This window comes from Capricornis sumatraensis, chromosome 7 (assembly GCF_032405125.1).
Source record: "Capricornis sumatraensis isolate serow.1 chromosome 7, serow.2, whole genome shotgun sequence".
NCBI classification, from domain to species: domain Eukaryota; kingdom Metazoa; phylum Chordata; class Mammalia; order Artiodactyla; family Bovidae; genus Capricornis; species Capricornis sumatraensis.
In genome coordinates this window covers 9,795,473-9,820,463 of record NC_091075.1, presented here as the reverse complement: position 1 = coordinate 9,820,463, position 24,991 = coordinate 9,795,473, and the positions used below count along the sequence as shown (strand labels likewise).

Sequence of the window (24,991 nt, the reverse complement as noted above, 5' to 3'; positions counted from 1 at the left end):
CCCATCCCTGGGATTCTCCAGGCAAGATCACTGGAGTAGGTTGCCATTTCCTTCTCCAATGCATGAAAGTGAAAAGAGAAAGTGAAGTCGCTCAGTCGTGTCCGACCCTCAGTGACCCCATGGACTGCAGTCTACCAGGCTCCTCCATCCATGGGATTTTCCAGGCAGGAGTACTGGAGTGGGGTGCCATTGCCTTCTCTGAATAAGCTATCTAGGTTGGTCATGACTTTTCTTCCAAGGAGCAAGTGCCTTTTAATTTCATGGCTGCAGTCACCATCTGAAATAGTGTTACAGATGAGAGCCAACAGTGTTTGTAAATTTTAATTATATCAGAGAATTACTTAACTATGTGAAGAGAAAAGTTATATAAATTAGTAAATGTACATCTTATCTCTAAACTCCACATTTGGTCCATGAATGTTGTTAAGGGCCCTGAATTTGGAGTTGTGTAATTTGGGTCAGAATTAAGATTCTGAATTCAGGTTCTATCCCATATTTCCATTGACTTGTGGCAAGTTACATCACATCTCCAAATATCAATTTCCTTATCTGTAAAATGGAGTTAGTGGCTTTGAGCACAGAGTTCTAGTGAGAATTAAATGAGACAATACTTGAAAAACAGTTAAGATAGTCTCAATCAATGATAGTTTTTAATATAGTATCAGAGTAGGAAATACTACAGAAAAAATATGGAAGAGACACATTACTTAAATAGATATCTAATAAAATAATAATTTACATTAATTGTAAGATTTCAGTGTAGTTTTGTAACAACTTAAGAAATGACACTTCAAATTGAGGAATTTGACTTGAGTTCTTCTCTCTCCAGTTCTGACAAAAGTTGGTAAAGTGGAGAAATAAAGGAGTGACAAGAAGCCAGGATAATCAAACCATGAATAACTATGTTTCAACTGTTTTTTATCATGACGTTTGAAGTATTAGGCAACAGATACTTATTCTCAATATAATTAATTCTGATGTAAAACATCCCCAAAGTAGAATTAAAAGAAATCCGATAAGGAAGAGCTGTAAAGAAAAAAGGAAGGGCCTACAGTTATGACTGCTCTGAATTTACATAAGCCTATCAGAGGGGCCCTCTATGACGTTCAGAAAAGGACAACAAATAACTGAGCAATCTTTTAAAGAATTCTGAAATCTGTTGAACTGTCCTCATATATAAACTTTGAGTAAAGGCCAACTAGAAAACTGAATAAAGAGGAGAGAAGAAAAAAGAGAGGGAAAGGTAGGAACTATAGGAGACAGAAGTGAAGTGAAGTCGCTCAGTCGTGTCTGACTCTTTGTGACTGTAGCCCACCAGGCTCCTCTGTCCATGGGATTCTCCTGGCAAGAATACTGGAGTGGGTTGCCATTTCCTTCTCCAGGGGAATCTTCCCAACTCAGGGATCGAACCCGGGTCTCCCGCATTGCAGGCAGACGCTTTAACCTCTGAGCTACCAAGAGTATAGAGCTTAAAAGTAGTTGGAGGGGTGACTTTATTCATAAACCAGGAAATCTCAGCTCACTTTTCCCAGAGGAGGTGGAAATCAGCAATGAACTGATTACTAGGAAACCCCAAAAGAAATCTACTTGTTTTCAGTATGCTAAAGTAAAACTGCAACAAGTAATTGACTTGTAATCTTAACTAATCGGGTGTCCTGAGGACATGCAAAATATTAAGCAAGAGGAGAGCATATAAGTAGAGACATTTAACTTCAGGGAAATCAAAAGCATCATCCTTACATCAGAAAAAAAAAGAAAACATATTTAAGCGTCACCAGTCACACTTAACAAATGTCTCTTTACCAGGACCACCTTATTTATTACCTAAAAGGCACCAGGACACAAGACTCTGCCATGACTGGGGTCATCAGATTTCTATGCCCCTGATTGTATCTTCCTATTCTTTTTCATTCCTTTCTAGAAGGCTTCCCAGAGCTTAGAAGCCCCAAAAATGCCTGGTGTGGGTGACTCATTGATCAAGCAATTACTTAATATAATGGCTTGATCAGTTCTTAAATTCTTAAATACAATGTCCCCTCTGTCACATAACACTCTGGTGAGCCTCCGCCCCCCATAAAAAAAAGTAAAAAAGAAAAAACTCTAGGAGACATATAGAAGATGTAAGAACAGGAGCAAGAAATACAGGACGGAAGGACACGGGCATTTTAAATTACCCAGTATGTGCCTGGACTATGCAGACACTTTCTGACAAAAGGAATAAAATAGGTTTTGCTGTCCATATTTTTGCCTACATGAACACCAACATTAAAGGGGTTATATGACTTCCCCACAGCCACACAGCTCAAATGTGTTGGAACCTAGAAATAAACTAAAAAGCTTCTAACTCCAAAGGCTGTACTTGTTCATCTCCACTGACATGAGTAACAAGAGTAACATGAGTAGTATGCTAAAGAGAAAAAAATAAGGGAACTAAAACAGATTCGATTTACATATGCCCTTTACAGAGAGAGCAAGAGTTCCCTCACATCAGCAGAGTACTTAAGCACGTGAAAGTGAAATTGAAGACTGTCCTTGTTGAAAGATTATGTTATTACACCCATTCTATATCCCTAAGCCTGTTCCTCCTGCATACATCAGAACAACCATGCAGCCTCGTACTACATCTTTGCCTTTGGTCTCTTTCATTGCCCAATAAATCATAAGATCTAACTGATCCTTTTCCTGCCAGTAGGCGCTACCTTAATTCTTTCGGAAAATTAAATCATAGAAGCGTGGTAACATGCAGTAGGCTTGATTGGCTGTGCAGGGGAAGTAGTCTGTCCACCCTCGTTAGCCTCTAGAGACCCATCAGAAAGTGAAGTCGCTCAGTCGTGTCCGACTCTTTGTGACCCCATGGACTGTAGCCTACCAGGCTCCTCTGTCCATGGGATTCTCCAGGCAAGAATACTGGAGTGGGTTGCCATTTCCTTCTCCAGAGGGTCTTCCCAACCCAGGGATCAAACCGGGGTCTCCCGCATTGGAGGCAGATGCTTTAACCTCTGAGCCACCAGGGAAGAACCAGTCAGATAAGAACTGCTATTGAAAATACGAGGACGTTTTTCTCCATGTAGAAGGGAGAATCTACCATTCTAGGACCTTACTGAATTGAGTGTCATTGCTGAAATTAAAGTGTGACTGTATAATTTCATGATGATTAATATCATCTTATGAGATGTCAGGACAGACACCTTACACTGCTCTCATTTATGCTTTAGTAAATAATCTCTTCCTGGAGAAGCATAAAAAGAGACTCCTACTCCTGCATATAAATTAGAGAACTGTGTCATTTCCTACACTCAACTAAACTGCAGATCAGAGAAAATGAAGGAAGTAAAATAAGCCCAAATATGAAATTCAGAAGAACAACAAAGCTGACTCTCAAGGAAATAGAGGTTTTTTGATGGAAAGTTTGCTTCCAAGAACTTGAAAGAAAGGACAAGCATGATGAACATGTGTTCCACCAAGGAGCACAGTGATTCTTGGGTTGTTTTATGATGACTTCATTTCTCATCTTTTTTCCATCACCATCTTTCTTTTTTTTCTTTCCTTCAGTTTTCTCTAGTTTTTTCAATAACAATTCCCACATTTCCCTTTTTCTCCCTTTTATGCATTAGTATAAAAGGCAGAGGAAACAGAGATCAAATTGCCAACATCTGTTGGATCATCAAAAAAGCAAGAGAGTCCCAGAAAAACATCTATTTCTGCTTTGCTGACTATACCAAAAGCCTTTGACTGTGTGGATGACAATAAACTGTTGAAAATTCTGAAAGAGATGGGAATACCAGACCACCTGACTTGCCTCTTGAGAAACCTATATACAGGTCAGGAAGCAACAGTCAGAACTGGACATGGAACAACAGACTGGTTCTAAATAGGAAAAGGAGTACGTCAAGGCTGTATATTGTCACCCTGCTGATTTAACTTATATGCAGAGTACATCATGAGAAACGCTGGGCTGGAAGAAGCACAAGCTGGAATCTAGACTGCCGAGAGAAATATCAATAACCTCAGATATGCAGATGACACCACCCTTATGGCAGAAAGTGAAGAGGAACTAAAGAGTCTCTTGATGAAAGTGAAAGAGAGTGAAAATGTTGGCTTAAAACTCAACATTCAGAAAACTAAGATCATGGCATCTGGTCCCATCACTTCATGGCAAATAGATGGGGAAACAGGGGAAACAGTGGCTGACTTTATTTTGGGGGGCTCCCAAATCACTGCAGATGGTGATTGCAGCCATGAAATTAAAAGACACTTACTCCTTGGAAGGAAAGTTATGACCAACCTAGACAGCATATTAAAAAGCAGAGACATTTCTTTGTCAACAAAGGTCCGTCTGGTCAAGGCTATGGTTTTTCCAGTGGTCATGTATGGATGTGAGAGCTGGACTGTAAAGAAAGCTGAGCACCGAAGAATTGATGCTTTTGAACTGTGGTGTTGGAGAAGATTCTTGAGAGTCCCTTGGACTGCAAGGAGATCCAACTAGTCCATCCTAAAGGAGATCAGTCCTGGGTGGTCATTGGAAGGACTGATGTTGAAGCTGAAACTCCAGTATTTTGGCCACCTGATGCGAAGAGCTGACTCATTTGAAAAGACCATGATGTTGGGAAAGATTGAAGGCAGGAGGAGAAGGGGATGACAGAGGATGAGATGGCTGGATGGCAACACTGACTCAAAGAACATAGGTAAACTCCAGGAGTTGGTGATGCACACAGGGAGGCCTGGCATGCTGCAGTACACGGGGTCACAAAGTGTTGGGTACGACTGAGCGACTGAACTGAACTTATTCACAAATGTAAGGAGTAACCCAGATAAATTATGGAATTATTTTGTTGGCAATGTTGTGTTACAACCCATGTCAGAGTGATCTAAATACTATTAGAGCTCCACAACACATTTCCCACTCATATTCCCTGAACTGCATTCCCCGCTTATCCTCCATTTCTCTCCAAACTTAAATTATACAAAGATCCTAAAAGTTAAAAATTCTAAAGTCCTTTGGAATGATTGTGTATTTCCTTCTTACACCAATTTTATATGCATGTCTCATGTTTTAAAACTTTAAAAAAGAGTTGTATCACAGTCTCTGGTTGTTCCCCAAGTAACAGATTTTCCTTTGTCACTTCATGTTCAGTTTTACATGTATGTAAGATAGTACAAATGGTATCTTCTAAATGCATATATAAGATTACATAATTGGATGGATAGATGGACAGATATTCATACAGATGAACAGGCAATCAGTGTAGATGAAATTAATTGAATAATCTTTTCCCTCTTCCCTACGCCCTAGGAACTGAAGAGGAAGATGAAGGGGATGACCGTCTTTTGGGGTCTGTTGATGAGTTCTGGTGGTTTCCACATATGTGGAGCCATATGCAGCCCCACCTCTTCCATAATGAGTCATCTTTGGTGGAACAGATGATTCTCAACAAAAAGTTTGCCTTAGTAAGTAACTCACTTTGAACTAAAGTGCACAGACTACTAAAATGACTGGCTTTTTATATTGAGAACATCTGAGGTTTGGGGCATACTGGCACTTTTTAAGCAGGCATTTCTATGTGATAGTCGGAAACACTTGGTATTGTAGCCTTTCAGTACGTGACTTTTGAATTTGTATTGGATGCTCATCACTATGCTTAATGTTTTGAGGGGTCTAATTTAAAAGGAAATTTTCAGAACACTCACTGGACTCAGCTACATGACATTACAGTCAGAGCTCATAAAATATGGTTCCCATCCAGAAAGAGCTTTCAGCTGCACTGAGAAGACAAAATACATACATAAAACAAATCTCCACTTAGAAAACAAACGTAGTTACCAAAGGAGATGGTGGAGGGGCAAAAAAGGAATTGGGGGTTAGCAGATACAAACTACTACATATAAAACAGATAAACAATGAGGTCTTACTGTATAGCACAGGAAACTATATTTGATATCCTGTAATAAACCATAATAGAAAAGAATACAAAATGAATATATATACACACACATACATATAGATATATAACTGAATCATTTTACTGTAAACAGAAGCTAGCACAACACTGTAATTCAACTATAGTTCAGTTTTAAAAAAATAGTCTTCAGTAAAATGAGATATTCCTGGACCTAGTGCCAAACTGTATAGACATAAAATCCACCATTCAGAGAAGTAAGTGTCATTGACAGTACCCAGGGAAATGTTGTGTAAATAGGATTTTAGGTACATTCTGAAATAAGAATAAGATTTAAGTGTCAGGGAGAATTTGGAGTTAAATGAGGAAAACACAGGTAGGAGGTGTTTGCTGGCAGGTGGTAATGAAATCTCAATCTGGAAGGCAAGAGGAATGGGAAGAAAACCATTTCAAAGACATCAAATACGTATAACACAGGGAAGGAAGATTCATTTGACTGAGCAAGATACACTGTTTTATAACCAAGAGGATTCTGATCCTGGACAGGGAAATTTACAGTTAAAGTTCTAATAAGTGCAGTACATGGGAAAATGTGCTTGTGATGAGTGGAGATGGTATAGAGAGGTTAACAAACCAATGCAGCATGTTTGGGGTGGGAGGCTGTTTATCTTTGTATTATTCTGATGGGCACACAAACATGTGGAGGGGGTCCAGACAAGTAACTCCTTACTGAACCAACATTCTCCTTCCTGGGCAGAGAGTACACTGGGGCAAGGACTGTGTTCTGTCTCTCACAGTTCCCAGTTCATCAACATACTCAGTGAATATTTGTAGTATGAACAACTAAAGTGGCAGAAATTACCTCTCAAAAAGCAAGTGAAGTGTAACATATCTTTACTTATTACAGCATTTTTCTTATTTGCAAGCCCCAAAATTTATATTACACTGTTCATAGATTATGTTGTTAATAAATCTAAAACTATCAGATCATATTTCTAGGTTCAGTTCAGTTGCTCAGTCATGTCCAACTCTGTGACCCCATGGACTGCAGCATGCCAGGCTTTCCTGTCCATCACCAATTCCTGGAGCCTACTCAAACTCATGTCCATCGCGTCAGTGATGCCATCAAACCATCTCATCCTCTGTTGTCCCCTTCTTCTCCCACCTTCAATCTTTCCCAGCATCGGGGTCTTCTCCAATGAGTCAGTTCTTCATATCAGGTGGCCAAAGTATTGGAGTTTCAGCTTCAGCATCAGTACTTGTAATGAATATTCACGACTGATTTCCTTTAGGATGGACTGGTGGGATCTCCTTGCAGTCCAAGGGACTCTCAAGAGTCTTCTCCAACACCACAGTTCAAAAGCATCAATTCTTCGGTGCTCAGCTTTCTTTACAGTCCGACTCTCACATCCATACATGACTACTGGAAAAACCATAGTTTGACTAGATGGACCTTTGTTAGCAAAATAATATCTCTGCTTTTTAATATGCTATCTAGGTTGGTCATAGCTTTTCTTCCAAGGAGCAATCGTCTTTTAATTCCATAGCTGCAGTCACCATCTGCAGTGATTTGGGAGCCTCAAAAAATAAAGTTTGTCACTGTTTCCACTGTTTCCCCATCTATTTGCCATGAAGTGATGGGACCAGATGCCATGATCTTAGTTTTCTGAATGTTGAGTTTTAAGCCAACTTTTTCACTTTCCTCTTTCACTTTCATCAAGAGGCTCTATAGTTCCTCTTCACTTTCTGCCATAAGGGTGGTGTCATCTGCATATCTGAGGTTATTGATATTTTTCCTGGCAATCTTGATTCCAGCTTGTGCTTCATCCAGTCCAGCATTTCTCATGATGTACTCTGCATATAAGTTAAATAAGCAGGGTGACAATATACAGCCTTGACATACTCCTTTCCCTATTTGGAACCTGTCTGTTCTATTGCTTCTTGACCTGCATATAGATTTCTAAGGAGGCAGGTCAGGTAGTCAGGTATTCCCATCTCTTTCAGAATTTTCCACAGTTTATTGTGATCCACACAGTCAAAGGCTTTGGCATAGTCAATAAAGCAGAAATAGATGTTTTTATGGAATTCTCTTGCTCTTTCCCACAGTCCAACAGATGTTGGTAATTTAATCTCTGGTTCCTCTGCTTTTTCTAAATCCAGCTTGAACATCTGAATGTTCACAGTTCATGCATTGTTGAAGCCTGGCTTGGAGAATTTTGAACATTAGTTTACTAGTGTGTGAGATGAATGCAATTGAGCAGTAGTTTGAGCATTCTTTGGCATTTTCTTTCTTTGGGATCAGAATGAATTCTGACCTTTTCCAGTCCTGTCGCCACTGCCGAGCATTCCAAATTTGCTAGCATTTTCAGTGCAGCACTTTCACAGCATCATCTTTAGGATTTGAAATAACTCAACTGGACTTCCATCACCTCCACTAGCTTTGTTCATAGTGATGCTTTCTAAGGCCCACTTGACTTCACATTCCAGGATGTCTGGCTCTAGGTGAGTGATCACACCATTGTGATTATCTGGGTCATGAGGATCTTTTTTGTGTAGTTCTTCTGTATTCTTGTCACCTCTTAATATCTTCTGCTTCTGTTAGGTCCATACCATTTCTGTCCTTTATTGAGCCCATCTTTGCATGAAATGTTCCCTTTGTATCTCTAATTTTCCTGAAGAGATCTCTAGTCTTTCCCATTCTATTGTTTTCCTCTATTTCTTTGCATTGTTTGCTGAGAAAGGCTTTCTTATCTCTCCTTGCTATTCTTTGGAACTCTGCATTCAAATGGGTATATCTTTCCTTTTCTCCTTTGCTTTTCTTTTCACAGCTATTTGTAAGGCCTCTTCAGACAACCATTTTGCCTTTTTGTATTTCTTTTTCTTGGGGCTGGTCTTGATCCCTGTCTCCTGTACAGTGTCACAAACCTCCATCCATAGTTTTCAGGCACTCTGTCTATCAGAATCTATCCCTTGAATCTATTTGTCACTTCCACTGTATAACCGTAAGGGATTTAATTTAGGTCATACCTGAATGGTTTAGTGGTTTTCCCCACTTTCTTCAATTTAAGTTTGAATTTGGCAATACGGAGTTCATGATCTGAACCACAGTCACCTGCCGGTCTTGTTTTTGCTGTATAGAGCTTCTCCATCTTTGGCTGCAAAGAATATATATGCTAATATTATGGTTATACTTAAATGTACATACTTGAAAGTACATATAGTAAGAACAAACATGTACAGGAGTTATACATATATTTTGGAATTCTCAACTTGAAATGATCATGAATTGAAAGAATAATTCAAATTTGAAATTTGATCATTCTTAACCTCACATGTTAAACAGAGGACAATTCTTAAAAATGCCATTCCTGGTTTCAGATTGACAACCCAAAATATGGTCTTGAGGCAGCAGAGAACATTCATAAAAGTTTAATGAAATACAGAACCAATTGGCTTTTTTGTCAGGAGAAGACAGACATAAAAAGAGACTGGATCCAGGATTAGTCCCTCCTGGGTAATACAACATGAAAGAGAACAGAAGCTTCTAGTGATTAGTATATAACACACAGTGGAGAACTGCTGTTGTTTCTATTATCATTATATTCAGTATCATAAAACTGCCATCTTCAGTTTTTGCCTAGGTTTCTGTGTTTAGAGTGACAGGTAAGAGGGACAAAGATCCTCAAGTTTAGCAGCTTATTTTATATTGGGAAGACATTGGTTCATGTAAATTCTACATTTTCTAGTATGTGTTCTCTAATGCCCACTAAGGCATTAGTCACAAAGCTGCTTTGCTGTTAAATTTAAAGATGCAATAAGAAAAGTTCAAGGGTTTTATTTTTTTATATATTCTATATTATTTCCTTAAATTCTTACAGCAGCTCTGAACTGTAGGCATACTTATTCTCACACCATGAAGAAGAAAACTGAAAAGTCAGAGAAATGACAGTGACCCACTCAGGGTGATAAAGCTCCCTAGTGGTAGAATTTAAAAAGGGTCAACTGAAAACCAGAAATCCTCTTTTATTTTTAAACTGCATAAATTGTGATTCCAAGCTTCCTCACTAGCCTCCTAAACCAATTCACAGGTGTAAGTCTAGATTTCTCTTTTGCCTGGTAACCCAAGGGGGTATCTGGGACTTCTGCTAACATCAGGGAAATTGAGAACTAGAGGTGAAATTCATAGGGCAACATTTCCCTTAGGTTCCCAAATGCTCCTTGAGATAGGCAGAGTTTATAACATGGCGGGAAGGAAGACAAACAGCTGAGTCAGGGGAACTTTCCACATGACTGAACGGCCTTTATCACGTATAGACACAGCTTGGGTGTGTGTGCTTGGTCATGTCCAACTCTTTGCGACACCATGGACTGTAGCCTGCCAGGCTCCTATGTCCATGGAATTTTCCAGGCAAGAATACTGGAGTGGGTTGCCATTCCCTATTCCAGGGGATCTTCCCAACCCAGGGATCAAACCCACATCTCTTTCCTCTCCTGTACTGGCAGGCTGATTGTTTACCAACTGCACGACCTTGGAAGCCCCATCATGTCTACTTTACAGCCCCATACAGAGTCTACTTTATCTTTTATTTAGTTCAGTGGCACTTTTTATTTATTTATTTTTAATTGAAGGATGATTGCTTTACAGTATTATGTTGGTTTCTACCAGACATCAACATGAATCAGCCATAAGTTTACCCATGTCCCTTCCCACTTCAACATCCCTTCCACCTTCCTCCCCATCCCACCCCTCTAGGTTGATACCAAGCCCCAGTTTGAGTTCCCTGAGTCCTATAGCAAATTCCCATCAGCTGTCTATTTTACACATGGTAATATATGTTTCCATGTTACTCTCTCCATACATCCCACCCTCTACTTCCTCTGCTTCCAGCCATGTCCATAAGTCTGCCCTCTGTGTCTGTGTCTCCACTGCTGCTAGATACAGAGTCGACTTTAATTCAAAGAAACTGTTCTGGAGGAAATTCTGCCTCAATTCTCCACTCACTAGATGTGCTAATATTGCATTTGGAAATTGGGTCGCACTCTGCTTTTGTCCACCAGCTTGGAAGCTCTAAATTTAAAGAGGAGCATGAGTGTTTCGCAGTGAAGGAACTGAAAGCACACACAAGGAAGCCACTGGGCGTTCAAACAAGACTAGACACCATGGGTAAAATTTAACATGCACAGGAGTTAGCTAGAGGACATTTAAATTCTTTTCCAACCAAGCGAATCTGAGACTATGATGTAAGACTCTTTGATTGGATCCTCTCTGTCACCATCTACAGCCAAACACTTGCAATTTTCATTGAGTTTTAGCAAACACATCTTATCTATTAATCCTTCGGCACAATATAGACACTTCTGTCTCACAAGGGAATTTGATGTCCATTTTAATTTAGTTTTGAAAGCTCTGTCTAATTGCTCACTATGGAAGGTCAACCAAATCCTCTAAGCAAACTTGCATTTGATGATTACAGCCATCAGGAAATACAGCTTTAGACATTGATTAGAAAATATTTTTAGTTATCAAATATGGGATAATTCAGGTACTAAGATAAAATTTCAACAGGGGATTTTTCTGAAAGGTACCATTTCTGAGGCAAAGATTAATTGTAACATTAATTATTGACCTACAACACAGTAGAAATATCTTATACAGGTTTTTAAATTGGATAAAATTCCATTAGAAAAATAAAATAACTTACTGCATTTAAACATCAAAAGAATCATCAGTGTATGTACTCTCAACTGGAAACTTGGATTTAAATTTTAGTGAATTATGGTAGTTTAACTTTTAGAGATAAAATAATCAGTAGAAATTTTTATCATAGAACTCGTTACCAATATCAGTGATACCTAGCACTGTTATAGACAATACTTTTAAAACTGGTAGTTGTAAAACAATGTCCCAGATCCTGAAAACAAAATCTTAGCCAGGATTGTACATTTTGATTGCATTATCATTATTCTTTCACATAGTGTCCTTTCCCCCCCCTATTTTCCAAGTTCAGCAGAACCTGCTAATAATTTACATTATCTGAAATATCTAGTGTCCATTATGCAACTTCTTAGGCTAGTGAGCACATTAACTTTTCTAAAATGGAAATAAGGATTACAGTATCAAAATGTAATTTAAAATATATTGAAAGACTTGCTGGCTTAAGGAATATATAACAATCTTTTAATTAGTTTGCTTGCCAGCTAGAGAATGAATGAATTTTATCATTTTCACTTCAGTGAAGCACTTTCTAAAAAAGGACATTAGGTTGTCATTTAATGATATTGAAAACAAAGTGTAATTCTAATTATCTTAGTAGAAACAGAGTTTAAATCAGAATTCACAAAGTCAGCTCTGAGCTGGTAGATTGCTTCTGGACCAATGGAACCAGCAGAGTTTAAGAAAGCCAATAGCCATTATTCAGTACAAGATGACCAAGATGGTGAAATATATAATTTATTTCATGAAAAGAATGGCTGGAAGAACTTGGAGAGGGCAAGACAAAGAAGGGGAGAGCAAGGGATATATTATCAGGGTTAATATTCACATTAAAAGTACTGGTATGGCCATGCCAGTTTTTACAGTATTGAAAATGTCAATACCCCCAGTACTACCTTAGACCTTCCCCATACATGTTCCAAGCCTCCCAACTACTCAGCAACTCAAAGGGCCTGGCTCATAGTCGCCAACATCCAGCTTCAGCTCTACAGCTGGCACCAGGTCTGACCAATCGTGGATGGCATGTTGACTCGTAAATATTTTGAGTGTTAACCCTGAATAAGATCAATCCATCAATGAAAGTAAAATCTATACAACTGCTAACTTTGTGTCTATTTTCACCTTTTTGTACCTCCCCCTTCGAGTTCCCAGTTATTCAGTAGTTTCTGTGAGTTTTCTTTTGTACTATTCCTGCTCCATCTCAAACTTCCCTTCTCCACTCCACTTCCAAATGTTTTTATCCCATACCTGGATCACTGCAGCAGCATCCAAACTAGTCTCCCCAACTCCATTCTTTTCCTTTAATTTATGCTCAGAGAGGGAAAGCTGTGCAACTTGAAATTCTAATATTCTGTTTTCCCTGCGTGAAACAGAACCTTGAATTTCAGTGAGAAAGGTTCTTGGCTCTCCAGAGGAAATGTAAGAAGAGAACATTTCGAGCTCCAGATAGTGACAGACATTGAACTTGGTGCTCTCCATGCATCCTCAGTTCATTCAGACACCTGTGAACCTAGTTATTCCTGTATTTAAAATGCAAAAAGTGAGCCTCAGAGAGCGTATGTAATTTTCTTAAAATCACACAGTCAGTGAAAATTGGGGAAAGGGTTTGATCTCAGGCCAGTCAAGATCCAGAGCCCACATAACCAGCATGGTTTGTGTAACTAACTGAACGTTGCCCGTGCCATTGATATTGTTATTGATTGCTATTACAAAAACCTCATGACTGGAATGTTACTATTTCTCTGAAGAGTTATATTTAATTTAAACAAATTCAGAATATTAGAATCTGGATTTTTACAGTGTTTTTCTTTTAATTGCTGTTTATATGATTTATGCAATTTCTTCTGTTTGTGCAGCCATCACACAAGTATTAATTGTCCTGAAGTTTATTATAAATAACAGATAGTATGTGGTAGTTACAACAAAGATCAGTATCAACTTTTCTACTCTGTCAGTATTATTACTTCAGTTAAAGTTAATACCATGAAGTCTTAAAGATTCCTAGTCTATTCAACTTTATATATTTTCAAAAAGATTAAATGTGTTTGCAAATACTTTGGGAGTTTAAGCCTGCCTCTGAATTGTTTATAGGGTTATTACTTCTCAAGGACCCTGAAGGTCCATTGTAAACTCATAACTTCAAGCTCTGAGAAAGCTGGATTAAACTAAACCCTCCAATTCCTTCACTGTGTCTCTAGATAATTTTATTTTCAGTTATTTTGCTACAGCATAAAAAAGTAAAGCCTCATAGATTCTTTTTTTCTTACATTTCTATAAACCCCTTCATGTGTTTACTTGAAATCTTGGCAATTCAAAAAAAAAAAAAAATCAACCTGGCCTGTGTAAAGTACAAGTGTTTACATCATTCTGTTGAGTATTCTTATAAAAGTGCACCCTTTAGTGGCATATTTATTTATGAGACATTCAACAAAGATATGATGACACTTCGGAAATTCTGAAGGGAACTCTAAGAGAGGAATACAGCATGCTCTGTTAAATGGAAACTTACTTGAAATAAATTACATAATTATTAGGGGGGACTAGAAGAAAATCAATCACTCTCCCCAAACTAATTCTTTATTCGAGGTTACAAATGAAAATGAAGCTAAGTATGTATACCTTCTTTCTTTATTGGTACTAAATTATTAGCTTAACTTTTGCTTCTGTGATTTCTTTTCTTTCTTCCAGTTTTATTCAGATATAATTGATACACATTCAATATTGTGTAAGTTTAAGGAGTGCAGCATGATTTGATTTACATACATCATGAAATGATTCCCACAGTAAGCTTAGGGAACATCCCTCATCTCATATAGATATAAAATCAAAGAAATATTGATATAAAAAATATTTCCTTATGATCAGAATTCCTAGGATTTATTGTCTTAATAATTTTGCATTTATCATGTCATATATTATGTCCCTGGTACTTATTTAGAAAGTTTGTACCTTTTGACTGACTTCATCCAATTCCCACTCCCCCACCCCCCCACATCTGATCTCTTTTTCTATGAGTTTGTTTGTTTTTTGAAGTATAGTTCAATTCAGTTCAGTTCAGTCCCTCAGTCGTGTGCAACTCTTTGCGACCCCATGGATTGCAGCACACCAGGCTTCCCTGTCCATCACCAACTCCCAGAGCTTGCTCAAACTCATGTCCATCAAGTCAGTGATGCCGTCCAACCATCTCGTCCTGTGTCGTCCCCTTCTCCTCCCACCTTCAATCATTCCCAGCATCAGGGTCTTTTCCAGTGAGTTGGTTGTTTGCATCAGGTGGCCAGAGTATTGGAGTTTCAGCTTCAGCATCAGTCCTTCCAATGAATATTCAGGACTGATTTCCTTTAGGATGGACTGGTTGGATCTTCCTGCAGTCCAAGGGACTCTGAAGAGTCTTCTCCAACACCACAGTCAAAAGCATCAATTCTTCAGTGCTCAGCTTTCTTTATAGGCCAACTCTCACATCCACACATGACTACTGGGAAAACCACAGCTTTGACTAGATGGACCTTTGTTGGTAAAGTAATGTCTCTGCTTTTTAATATGCTGTCTAGGTTGGTCATAGCTTTTCTTCTGAGGAGCAAGTGTCTTTTCATTTCATGGCTGTAGTGTATAACTGACCTACAATACCATGTTAGTTTCTGTTACACAACATAGTGATTTGGTATTTTTATATGTGTTTCTGGAATTTCTTAAAGCATTAGGCTTACTAAATTTCATTAAAGTTCTTCAAATAATTCAGCTATTCTTTTAGGATACTTGAAGAGGAATATTTGATGTCAAGAAAGGACTTTTGTTGATGTCATTATTATGGCCTTATCAAATTTATGGTTCACCAAGGATATTTTAATCTCCTACTTTACATACAATATCAATTACTTTTTCCAGAAGAAATGTATACTGTTTGATGAAACTTTTTTTTTAGATAAGATTGATAATGTGTATTTTCAGCCCCCATATCTTCTTTTAAGGGATGTTTTCTCTCAAATAAATAAGAATCCTCAGTCTTGGGGGGAAACTAAAAGTACTGGAGGAAGGATTCTTAGTTTACTCTTGTTTCTTTGTTTTATTTGTTGTTTCAATAAGAAAGAGAATAATGTTAATAAGATAAAAGGAAATCAAATGGCACTTGACCTCTAATGTTGCTTGTATGTTTTATTTTCTACAATACAGTAAGATAATTTATTACCCCTACTTGGCAAATAAAGAAACTGAGGTTTGGTGAAGCTGTATAACCTGCTCAGGGTGCTATACCTAATGAAGGGCAGCACTCAGACTGAGCCCAGAACTTCTAAATTTGTGCTTCCTCCATGACACTGTCATTCCCCATCCCTGATATTCCCTGGTAAACACTGATCATTTTATGTTGTGGGTTTGACTATCTTTTATTTACCTTTAAAAAAACTTTTCTCGAAGTATAGTTGATTTACAATGCTGTGTTCATTTCTGCTATATACCAAAGTGATTCAGTTATGCTGCTGCTGCTGCTGCTAAGTCGCTTCAGTCGTGTCCGACTCTGTGCGACCCCAGAGACGGCAGCCCACCAGGCTCCCCCATCCCTGGGGTTCTCCAGGCAAGAACACTGGAGTGGGTTGCCATTGCCTTTGTGTATATTCTTTTTCATATTCTCTTCCACTCTGGTTTATTACAGCATACTGAATATAGTTCCCTGAGCTACACTAATAAGACCCTGTTACTGTCCATGCTGTATATAATAGTCTGCATGTGCCAGTGCCTCACTTCCAATCCATCCCTCCCTCTATGGCTCTCTTTGAACATGGGAAAAATACGATTCTTTTCTCACCGTATAGTAATGAAATACTAGGCTCTCCTGATCTGAGTGACCTCAGAGTGATAAGGTCATACCTGTTTTATGAATTACTATAAAACAAGATCTCATGATTAACACCGTTATCCAAAGACTTTTGTACCTTTCGTTACTGTTGTTGCTATTTTGTCGCTCAGTCCTGTCTGACTCTTTTATGACCCCACAGACTGTAGCCCGCCAGGCTCCTCTGTCCATGGGGTTTACCAGGCAAAAATACTGGAATGAGTTACCATTTCCTTCTCCAGGGTGATCTTCCCAACTCAGGGATCAAACCCATGCCTCTTATATCACAGGCGGATTCTATACCACTGAACCCCCTGGGAAGCCCTTTGTTACTGTAGCCATGTTTTTTCAAACTCCAAACTGTGAGATAAAGACCATCACCTTCCTGGGGTTTCTGTACCCATAGGAATATCAATAACTGGGGAAGTTTTTCTCAGCCTTGGTGTTCCATGTCTTTGTTGGAGTTTCATTTTATAGGAGCTTCCTTGGTGGCTCAGATGGTAAAGGATCTGCTTCCAATGCAGGAGACCCAGGTTTGATCCCTGGGTTGGGAAGATCCCGTGGAGAAGGGAATGACTACCCACTCCAGTATTCTTGCCTGGAGAAGCCCATGGACAGATAAACCTGGTGGGCTACAGTCCATGGGGTCGCAAAAAAGTCAGACACGACTGAGCAACTAGCATACACACAATCATATCTATTCATTTCATAGATATGATTGATTAAGTCACTGGCCACATGGTTGAACTCAGTATCAGAGTCTCCTCCCCTGCCTAGAGGTCAGGTTGATATAAGCTGGCTCAATGCCCCAACTCTCTAATCGGATGTTAGGTCTTTCATGCCTGGCTAAATACTGAACTGAGTCATTTTGTTAACATAAATTCAGATCTTTGGTCTCAGGGATCCACTATGAATAAAGGACATTCCTATCACTTAGAAAATTCCAAGGATTTAGGGCTTACCTCCCAGCAACCAGGGATGATGAAGACCAGCCAGTTTTTTAATTATACAACAGCTGCCAACAGAGGATGATTTTAAACTCATAAACCAAATCTAAAAAACACCATGATCATCACTGAAGATTTTTCACATACCAGCCAGCAAACAATTTATATTATGAATTAAAAAGCACACTGGAAAAACTAGAAAGAAATCTAGTAGCCAAATCTATAAATATGAACCAGATTTATGTAAATATGCCTATCACATTTTAGGGTGTTATCACTTCCTTAAATATGTAAGAAGAAAATTATACATGTTAGTTTAAGATTAGATCATGGATTTAAAATAGTGCATTTATATTTAGCATCCAAATATAAGACTATTTCTAAACACCACAAGGATTATGTCAAAAAAAACAGAGTTTTAAATCTGAATCTTAGTGATTACTTGCACAACCCTTTTAATTCACAATTGAAAAAAAGAAAACTCATCTTCCTTTACTAAAGGAGTTATTTCTTTCAAGATCTTTTTCATTACATAGCATGCCAGAAATACCATCATTTAATCACAGGAATGTGTTCTGATATTTACACTCTTAGCACTCAGTACCAAATCTAATTCCCTAACCTAAAGATAAATCCTGACTTGCCTAGTTTAGTTCTAGATGAAGAAGGAAATAAGATTCCTTTTAATAGTAACTTTACATATACTGGGCCACCATCGATTCCATTTCTTACTTCCCTCCCCGAGTTACAGCAAGTGCTGTAGGACCACTCTCAGTGCCAGAGGCCCCACAGGTTCTCATAAGCTAAAAAGTCATGTGTCAGTCATTAGTGTTACCTTAGGAAAACACTCTTTAGAAGCTTTAAAATGCTTCTCAAATTCAAGGGAATGTGTGTGTATGTGTGTATACATGCATATGTGTCTTTTATTTATGCATACGTCTTTTAGTGAAAAGGTTTTAATTCCACTTCTCCAAACAAGCTCCTATTATCTGAAAAAATGCATTATTTTCTGTGTGAAATAATAGCCTATACAGCCACAGCTTTTAAAGAAGCCAGTTTAAAAACCAAAGCAAATCATTTTCTTCTAGAAACAACTCCATAATATACTACTAAATATAAACATAGGTACACTTTATTGGAAGCCCATTTTATCTGTAAATGTAAATTCTCAATACTATAAGATAGTTAAACAAAGCATGAAGAACTGAAGAAATGGGACAGTCTAACCCAAATGAACTTCAGAAAAGCATTTAGAAGTATTTTGAAATTACTTTGTAATGAAGTTTGTAATGAAGTTTTAGATTTTCTTCCAACTGTGGAATGTAGAATGTTTGTTTCTGTTTTGTTTCTGAGTGTCTGCTTGATTTCCTATCATTGTTCATTTTTTATTACATTAGTTCGTGTACTTGCCAATCTGAAAAATATGGAAATAGGCAACACATTTTTAGGTCATTAGTGGAAATTTAAAATGTTCTCTTTAGAAAGATTGAAATAGAGGAAAATATTAAAAGTAACGTACCATTCTTGGGTATACACCTGGACAAAACTATAATTTAAAAACATACTTGTACCCTTATGTTCATAGCAGCACTATTAACAGTAGCCAAGTCATGAAAACAACCTAAATGTCCACCGACAGATGAATGGATAAAAAAGATATGGTACATATATACAATGGAATATTACTCAGCCATAAAAAAAATAATGCCACTTGCAGCAACATGGATGCAACTCAAGATCTTTATACTAAGTGAAGAAAGTAGGAAAGACAAAGACAAATACTATATGATATCACTTATGGTGGCTCAGAGGTTAAAGCGTCTGCCTTCAATGCGGGATTCCTGGGTTCGATCCCTGGGTCGGGAAGATCCCCTGGAGAAGGAAATGGCAACCCACTCCAGTATTCTTGCCTGGAGAATCCCATGGACGGAGGAGCCTGGTAGGCTACAGTCCACGGGGTCGCAAAGAGTTGGACACGACTGAGTGACTTCACCTTTCATATGTAATTTAAAATGAACCTATCTACAAAACAGAAAACAGTCTCACAGACACAGAAATCAGATTTGTGGTTGCCAAGGGACAAGGAGGGAGAAAGAAGAATGAACTGGGAATTTGGGATTTGCAGATGCCAACTATTATTTAGAATGGATAAAGAACAAAGTCCTACTGTATAGCTGCTGCTGCTGCTAAGTCACGTCAGTCGTGTCCGACTCTGTGCGACCCCATAGATGGCAGCCCACCAGGCTCCCCGTCCCTGGGATTCTCCAGGCAAGAACACTGGAGTGGGTTGCCATTTCCTTCTCCAATGCATGAAAGTGAAAAGTGAAAGTGAAGTCACTCAGTCGTGTCCGACTCTTCCCAACCCCAAGGACTGCAGCCTACCAGACTCATCCATCCATGGGATTTTCCAGGCAAGAGTACTGGATAGCACAGGAAACTAAATCCAATCTCCTGGGATAAACCATAATAGAAAAGAACATTTTAAAAAAGAATGTATATATGTATAAAACTGAGTCACTCTGCTGGTACAGCAGAGACTGGCACAACATATTGTAAATCAACTATAATTTTTAAAAAGTAAAGTACCATTCTTGATTACTAGCAAATAAGAAATATTACCAAGGGTTTGTTGTTGTTCTTCAGCCGCTCAGTTGTGTCTGACTCTTTGTGACCCCGTGGACTGCAGCACACCAGGCCTCCCTGTCCTTCACCATCTCCTGGAGCTTGCTCAAACTCATGTCCATTGAGTCAATGATGCCATCCAACCATCTTGTCCTCTGTCATCCCCTTCTCCTCCCACCTTCAATCTTTCCCAGCATCAGGGTCTTTTCTAATGAACTGGCTCTTTGCATCAGGTGGCCAAAATATTGGAATTTCAGCTTCAGCATTACTCTTTCCAATGAGTATTCAGGACTGATCTCCTTTAGGATGGACTGGTTTGATCTCATTGCAGTCCAAGGGACTCTCAAGAGTCCAACACCACTGTTCAAAAGCATCAATTATCAAGGCTAGTAATAAACAACGATTTCTTCAGGAATGAAGTTATTGTGTTTCTCAAATACATGACTACCAATTTATTCCTTTTAGTCTTTTGGTTTTGAGAAAGTTTTTCTGAGAAATAACACATCACTTTTTGATTAATAAAATTGTGTTATCTTCATATTTGCATGTGGAAACATCCGAACATGCAATTTGGGAAAATCTTGAAATTTTAAATTCTATACAGTGTGGTTTAAATATAAACTCATAATAATAAATGTCTATTACTTGAATAATAATCTTTAACTGTAGTCTCAAAAGTGTTTTGAAGTATTACTTTTATGGGTGTTAATTTTATAGGTGTTAAATTTCTCTGTGAGTTACCATATGTCCATTCTGCAGAGAACTGACAGTTTGAGATAATTGAGAGAGTAAAAATTAGAATGGGAGGGAGGTAGACAGAACCAGTTCACACACTTGTTCATTAATATTACTGGAGTGCTTGTTGTTGGCAAGACACTGGGCTTATAGCAGTGGGTAAAACAGAACCCAGAATTCATGGAGCTTATTGTTTAATGAAGAAGAGAGACATTAAGAAATAATTATATGGGACTTGCCTATGGTCCAGTGGTTAAGAATCTGCCTGCCAATGCAGGGGACCTGGGTTTGATCCCTGGTCCAGGAAGATCCTACATACTGTGGAACAACTGAGCCCACAGGCCACAACTACAGGGCCCATGTGCTGCACCTGCTGAGGCCCTGGTGCCTGGAGTCTGTGCTCTGCAAGAGAGAAAGCCTGAGCACAGCAGTGATCACCACGCATGACCAAAGCAAATAAATGAATGATAGATTGTAAAGTACTTATTAAAAGCAGAGAAATAATTATATGAAGGAATATTCACTTACAACCTGTGCTGTGTACCATGGAAAAAAAATGAGCACTACTAAGAGAAGTCTTAATGTGGACTTAGTTTAGATTGGGACTTGTCAGTGGAGGGTTCTCTGAAGATATCACAAATAAAGGAACTAAGAGAGATATCAAATGTATCTAAGTGAAGAGTTGGAGTAGGGAAATTCTAGTCTGGCAGGATCACAGGTGAGGGATGCTGAAGTTGGAAATTGCTTGGTGACTTTCAAGAAAAAATTAATGTGATTAAAATACGGTAAAATGTGGAGAGTGGGACAAAATGAGGCAAGAGAAGCAAAAGTCACACTGTGCAAGACTCATGACCATTCTAAGAATTTTGTATTTTATCTTAAGTGCCAGGGGAAACCGTGGGAGGATTTTGAGCAGGACATCACCGGGTCATATTTGGGTGTTAAAGTGTTACTCTGGCTGCTGTGTAGAGGACTGATTGGAAGCACGCAAGAGCAGAAATGGGTAGAATGGTCAGGAGGCCATGGAATAACATGGCAGATTGGATTAGGGGAGTGATGCTGCTGCTGATTTTAGAACTGGAGAAAAGTGGATAGATTTAAGATTTATACTAGAGACATACTGAAAGAACATGATAATGACCTAGATTAACAAAAGAATGAAGAAACCTGTCAAGAATACCCTCTGTCTTTTTGACACAGCAACTCATTGGTTGATAACTGTTTATGTTATTTAGTTGCATGGAGGAACCTGGGGAAAGAGCCTGTCTGGTAGAGCTTGAGAGGTGCAGTTGAAGAGCTCAGTTGTGAGACTGATGCTACTTTCAATCAAGGATTAATGAAAACAATAAGGAGAATTAACTTTTTAATCTAAAATGTCTACTCTCTTAGACTTTTTGACCCAGATTCCAAAATAATGGTGTACTTAATTTCAAATTAAAAGATCTGAGGAAGAGGGGAAAAAAAGATCTGGAAGAGAAGATCAGACGTTTAGCATAAGGAATAAATCTTCTGAAACATAATAGACTGCCTTCCAGAACACACAACCTGCAATCTTAGCCCAAACTTTTCTGTGCAATAATATTTCAAGTGTTCTTCCTGGTATTGAATGCAAATTTGGGGGCCAATTTATATTGCCTTCATCTCTTTTTAAAGAGACCACCTACTAACGAATGCTCAGTGATTCACAGGCTGGAGCCACATGGCATTAGTTGAGGGTAGACAGATCAGGAGGAAAGCAGGCCCAGGAGGGGATGGTGAGTGGGATAGAAGGCACCAAGCCTCATAGGGAGAGTCCCCAAGTCCACAGTGAAAGCAGGAAGAAGGGCCTATCTTTTATTAACAGAGAAAGAGTGGCCCAGTACTTTCATAATTCCACATTATAGTTGAGACACAAATTTGACCCCTGTGTCAGGAATCCCTGGAGGAGGAAATGGCAACCCACTCCAGTATTCTAGACTGGGAAATCCCATGGAGAGAGCAGCCTGGTGGGCTACAGTCCATGGGGTCACAAAGAGTCCAATATGACCGAGCACACACACACCACTAGATTTTTTATCACAGCCATGGCCCAAAACTCAGCTTCAAAAAGATACATCGCCAATGGGAATGTAGTACTATCTAGTGTAATCTAATTAATATCATTGAGTTAAGTAGGAATGATAGCGTATCTAAAAATGGAGGCAGGCCAATAATGACAACGGTACTAAACGACATTCATTGAACGTGTATCATGTTTCAGGAACTGCACTCAATGCTTTCCATGTATTATATTATTGAATTTCCTCCAAACCCTTTGTGAGGTTTAGAGGTCATAAATCATTCTCCAAAGACCACATAGGTGGTAAATGCAAGAGTGAAATGGCCAGATCTGTTTGACTCCAGAAGTGGAGTTTGCTACCACTGTGCCTCACTGCATCAGCATACAAATCAAAGATGAGATTAAAGAACCTCAGTAGTTCTTTAGAGTTAAGAGCTAAAACAAAAACATATTTGGGAATATTCCTGGCTTTCCAGGTGGTGCAGTGGTAAAGAATCCGCCTGCCAATGCAGGAGATGCAGTTCGATCCCTAGGTGGAAGATTCCCTGGAGAAGGAAATGGCAACCCACTCCAATGTTCTTGCCTGGGAAATATCCCAAAATAAGGGGAATGTCTCTGCTGTATTAGGCAGTCGTTTTCTAACACAGTGTTCTGAAGAGATAGCTGACCACTTGCTGCTGCTGCTGCTGCTGCTAAGTCACTTCAGTCGTGTCTGACTCTGTGCGACCCCATAGATGACAGCCCACCAGGCTCCGCCGTCCCTGGGATTCTCCAGGCAAGAACATTGGAGTGGGTGGCCATTTCCTTCTCCAGTGCATGAAAATGAAAAGTGAAAGTGAGGTCGCTCAGTCGTGTCCGACTCGTCGTGACCCCATGGACTGTAGCCTACCAGGCTTTTCCATCCATGGGATTTTCCAGGCAAGAGTACTGGAGTGGGATGCCATCGCCTTCTCCGAGCTGATCACTTACAGGTATTTAAAAACTACCTTGAGCTTTCTGTGAGCATAATTTCTCACACATTTGGAGATACTTGAATTTTATAACATCGCTCCTGTCATTGTGAATTTCATTCTTGCTTCCTCATATACCTTTTTTAAAAGCTGTTTACCTATAATTGTTCACCATTTTCCTTTAAATTTCTGTGGTTGAAATTCACTTGCTTTCCACTGGTCCATTATCACTACACCCCTGTTCTTAAACCACTTTAGATAAATATTTCACTGACTTTTTCTAACACAAAGTATATGTTGGCAATTTTTAGTTGAAAAAAAATGCCATAGTTTGAGTTTTAAAAAACCAAAGGGAAAAAAAGAAATATTTCAATTCACTTGTAGTGAAATTCAATTTTTTTGGTTAAAAAATATTTTATTCCATGTCCTTCACATTTATAGTGTTTCTATCAAGTGGTCAGTTGTCAATCACATTTCCTCCCTTTCAAAAGTTTTTGTTTGGTTTTACTATTTTTAAGACTTTATCCTTGCTTTTAGTTTTTACAGCTTTGCTCTGTAAATGTTGATTTTTTTAAAAACTTATCTTGCTTTGAAGTTTAACAGATTTCTTAATGTATCCCATCAGTTTTGGGAAATTACTATTCACTATTTCTTCAATTGCTCTTTCTAATTCTCAATGACAAAATAATAATTGCCTGGTAATATGCTAAAGTCACTTCAGTTGTGTCTGACTCTTTGTGACCCTCATGGACTGTAGCCTGCCAGGCTCATCTGTCCATGGGATTCTCTAGGCAAGAATACTGGAGTGGGTAGCCATTTCCTTCTCCAGGGGATCTCCCCAACTCAGGGGTTAAACCTGTGTCTCTTTATGTCTCCTGCATTGGCAGGCAGGTTCTTTACCACTAGCATCACCTGGGAAGCCCAGATAATAATTGCCTGGTTATGGTAATTTCTAGCAAAGATGCAAATAAAGTGAAGAACATGGAAATTTCCTCCCACCCTTCGGAAACACGAGTATAGTCCACTCCATCTCTCAGTCCACCCATTCTCTTCCTCGCAGCAACAGTGCGGCAGCTCCCTTTCCAGCATCCTCAACTACAGCTGACTGAGCTGAGTTCTGAATGATGAAGACTTACAAGTTAAGAGAAAAGGGGTATTCCAGTTAGGTAGATAATATGTACAGTGTACAGCAAAGATGTAAAGGGAATCATCAGAAATTAGGGTGGGGAGATGAATGCAGATAGGACATAATCTACGTTAGGCA

The 24,991-nt window shown here is 38.8% G+C and overlaps 1 protein-coding gene across 1 annotated transcript in view; it reads left to right on the top strand.

Moving 5' to 3' along the window:
- Positions 1-24,991, top strand: part of LOC138082013 (bifunctional heparan sulfate N-deacetylase/N-sulfotransferase 3) — a 168,739-nt gene that overhangs the window by 59,534 nt on the left and 84,214 nt on the right. Inside the window, exon 3 of the mRNA XM_068975221.1 lies at positions 5,294-5,448. Within this exon, the coding sequence (XP_068831322.1) occupies positions 5,294-5,448 (155 nt within the window). The remainder of the gene's footprint in view (positions 1-5,293; positions 5,449-24,991) is intronic.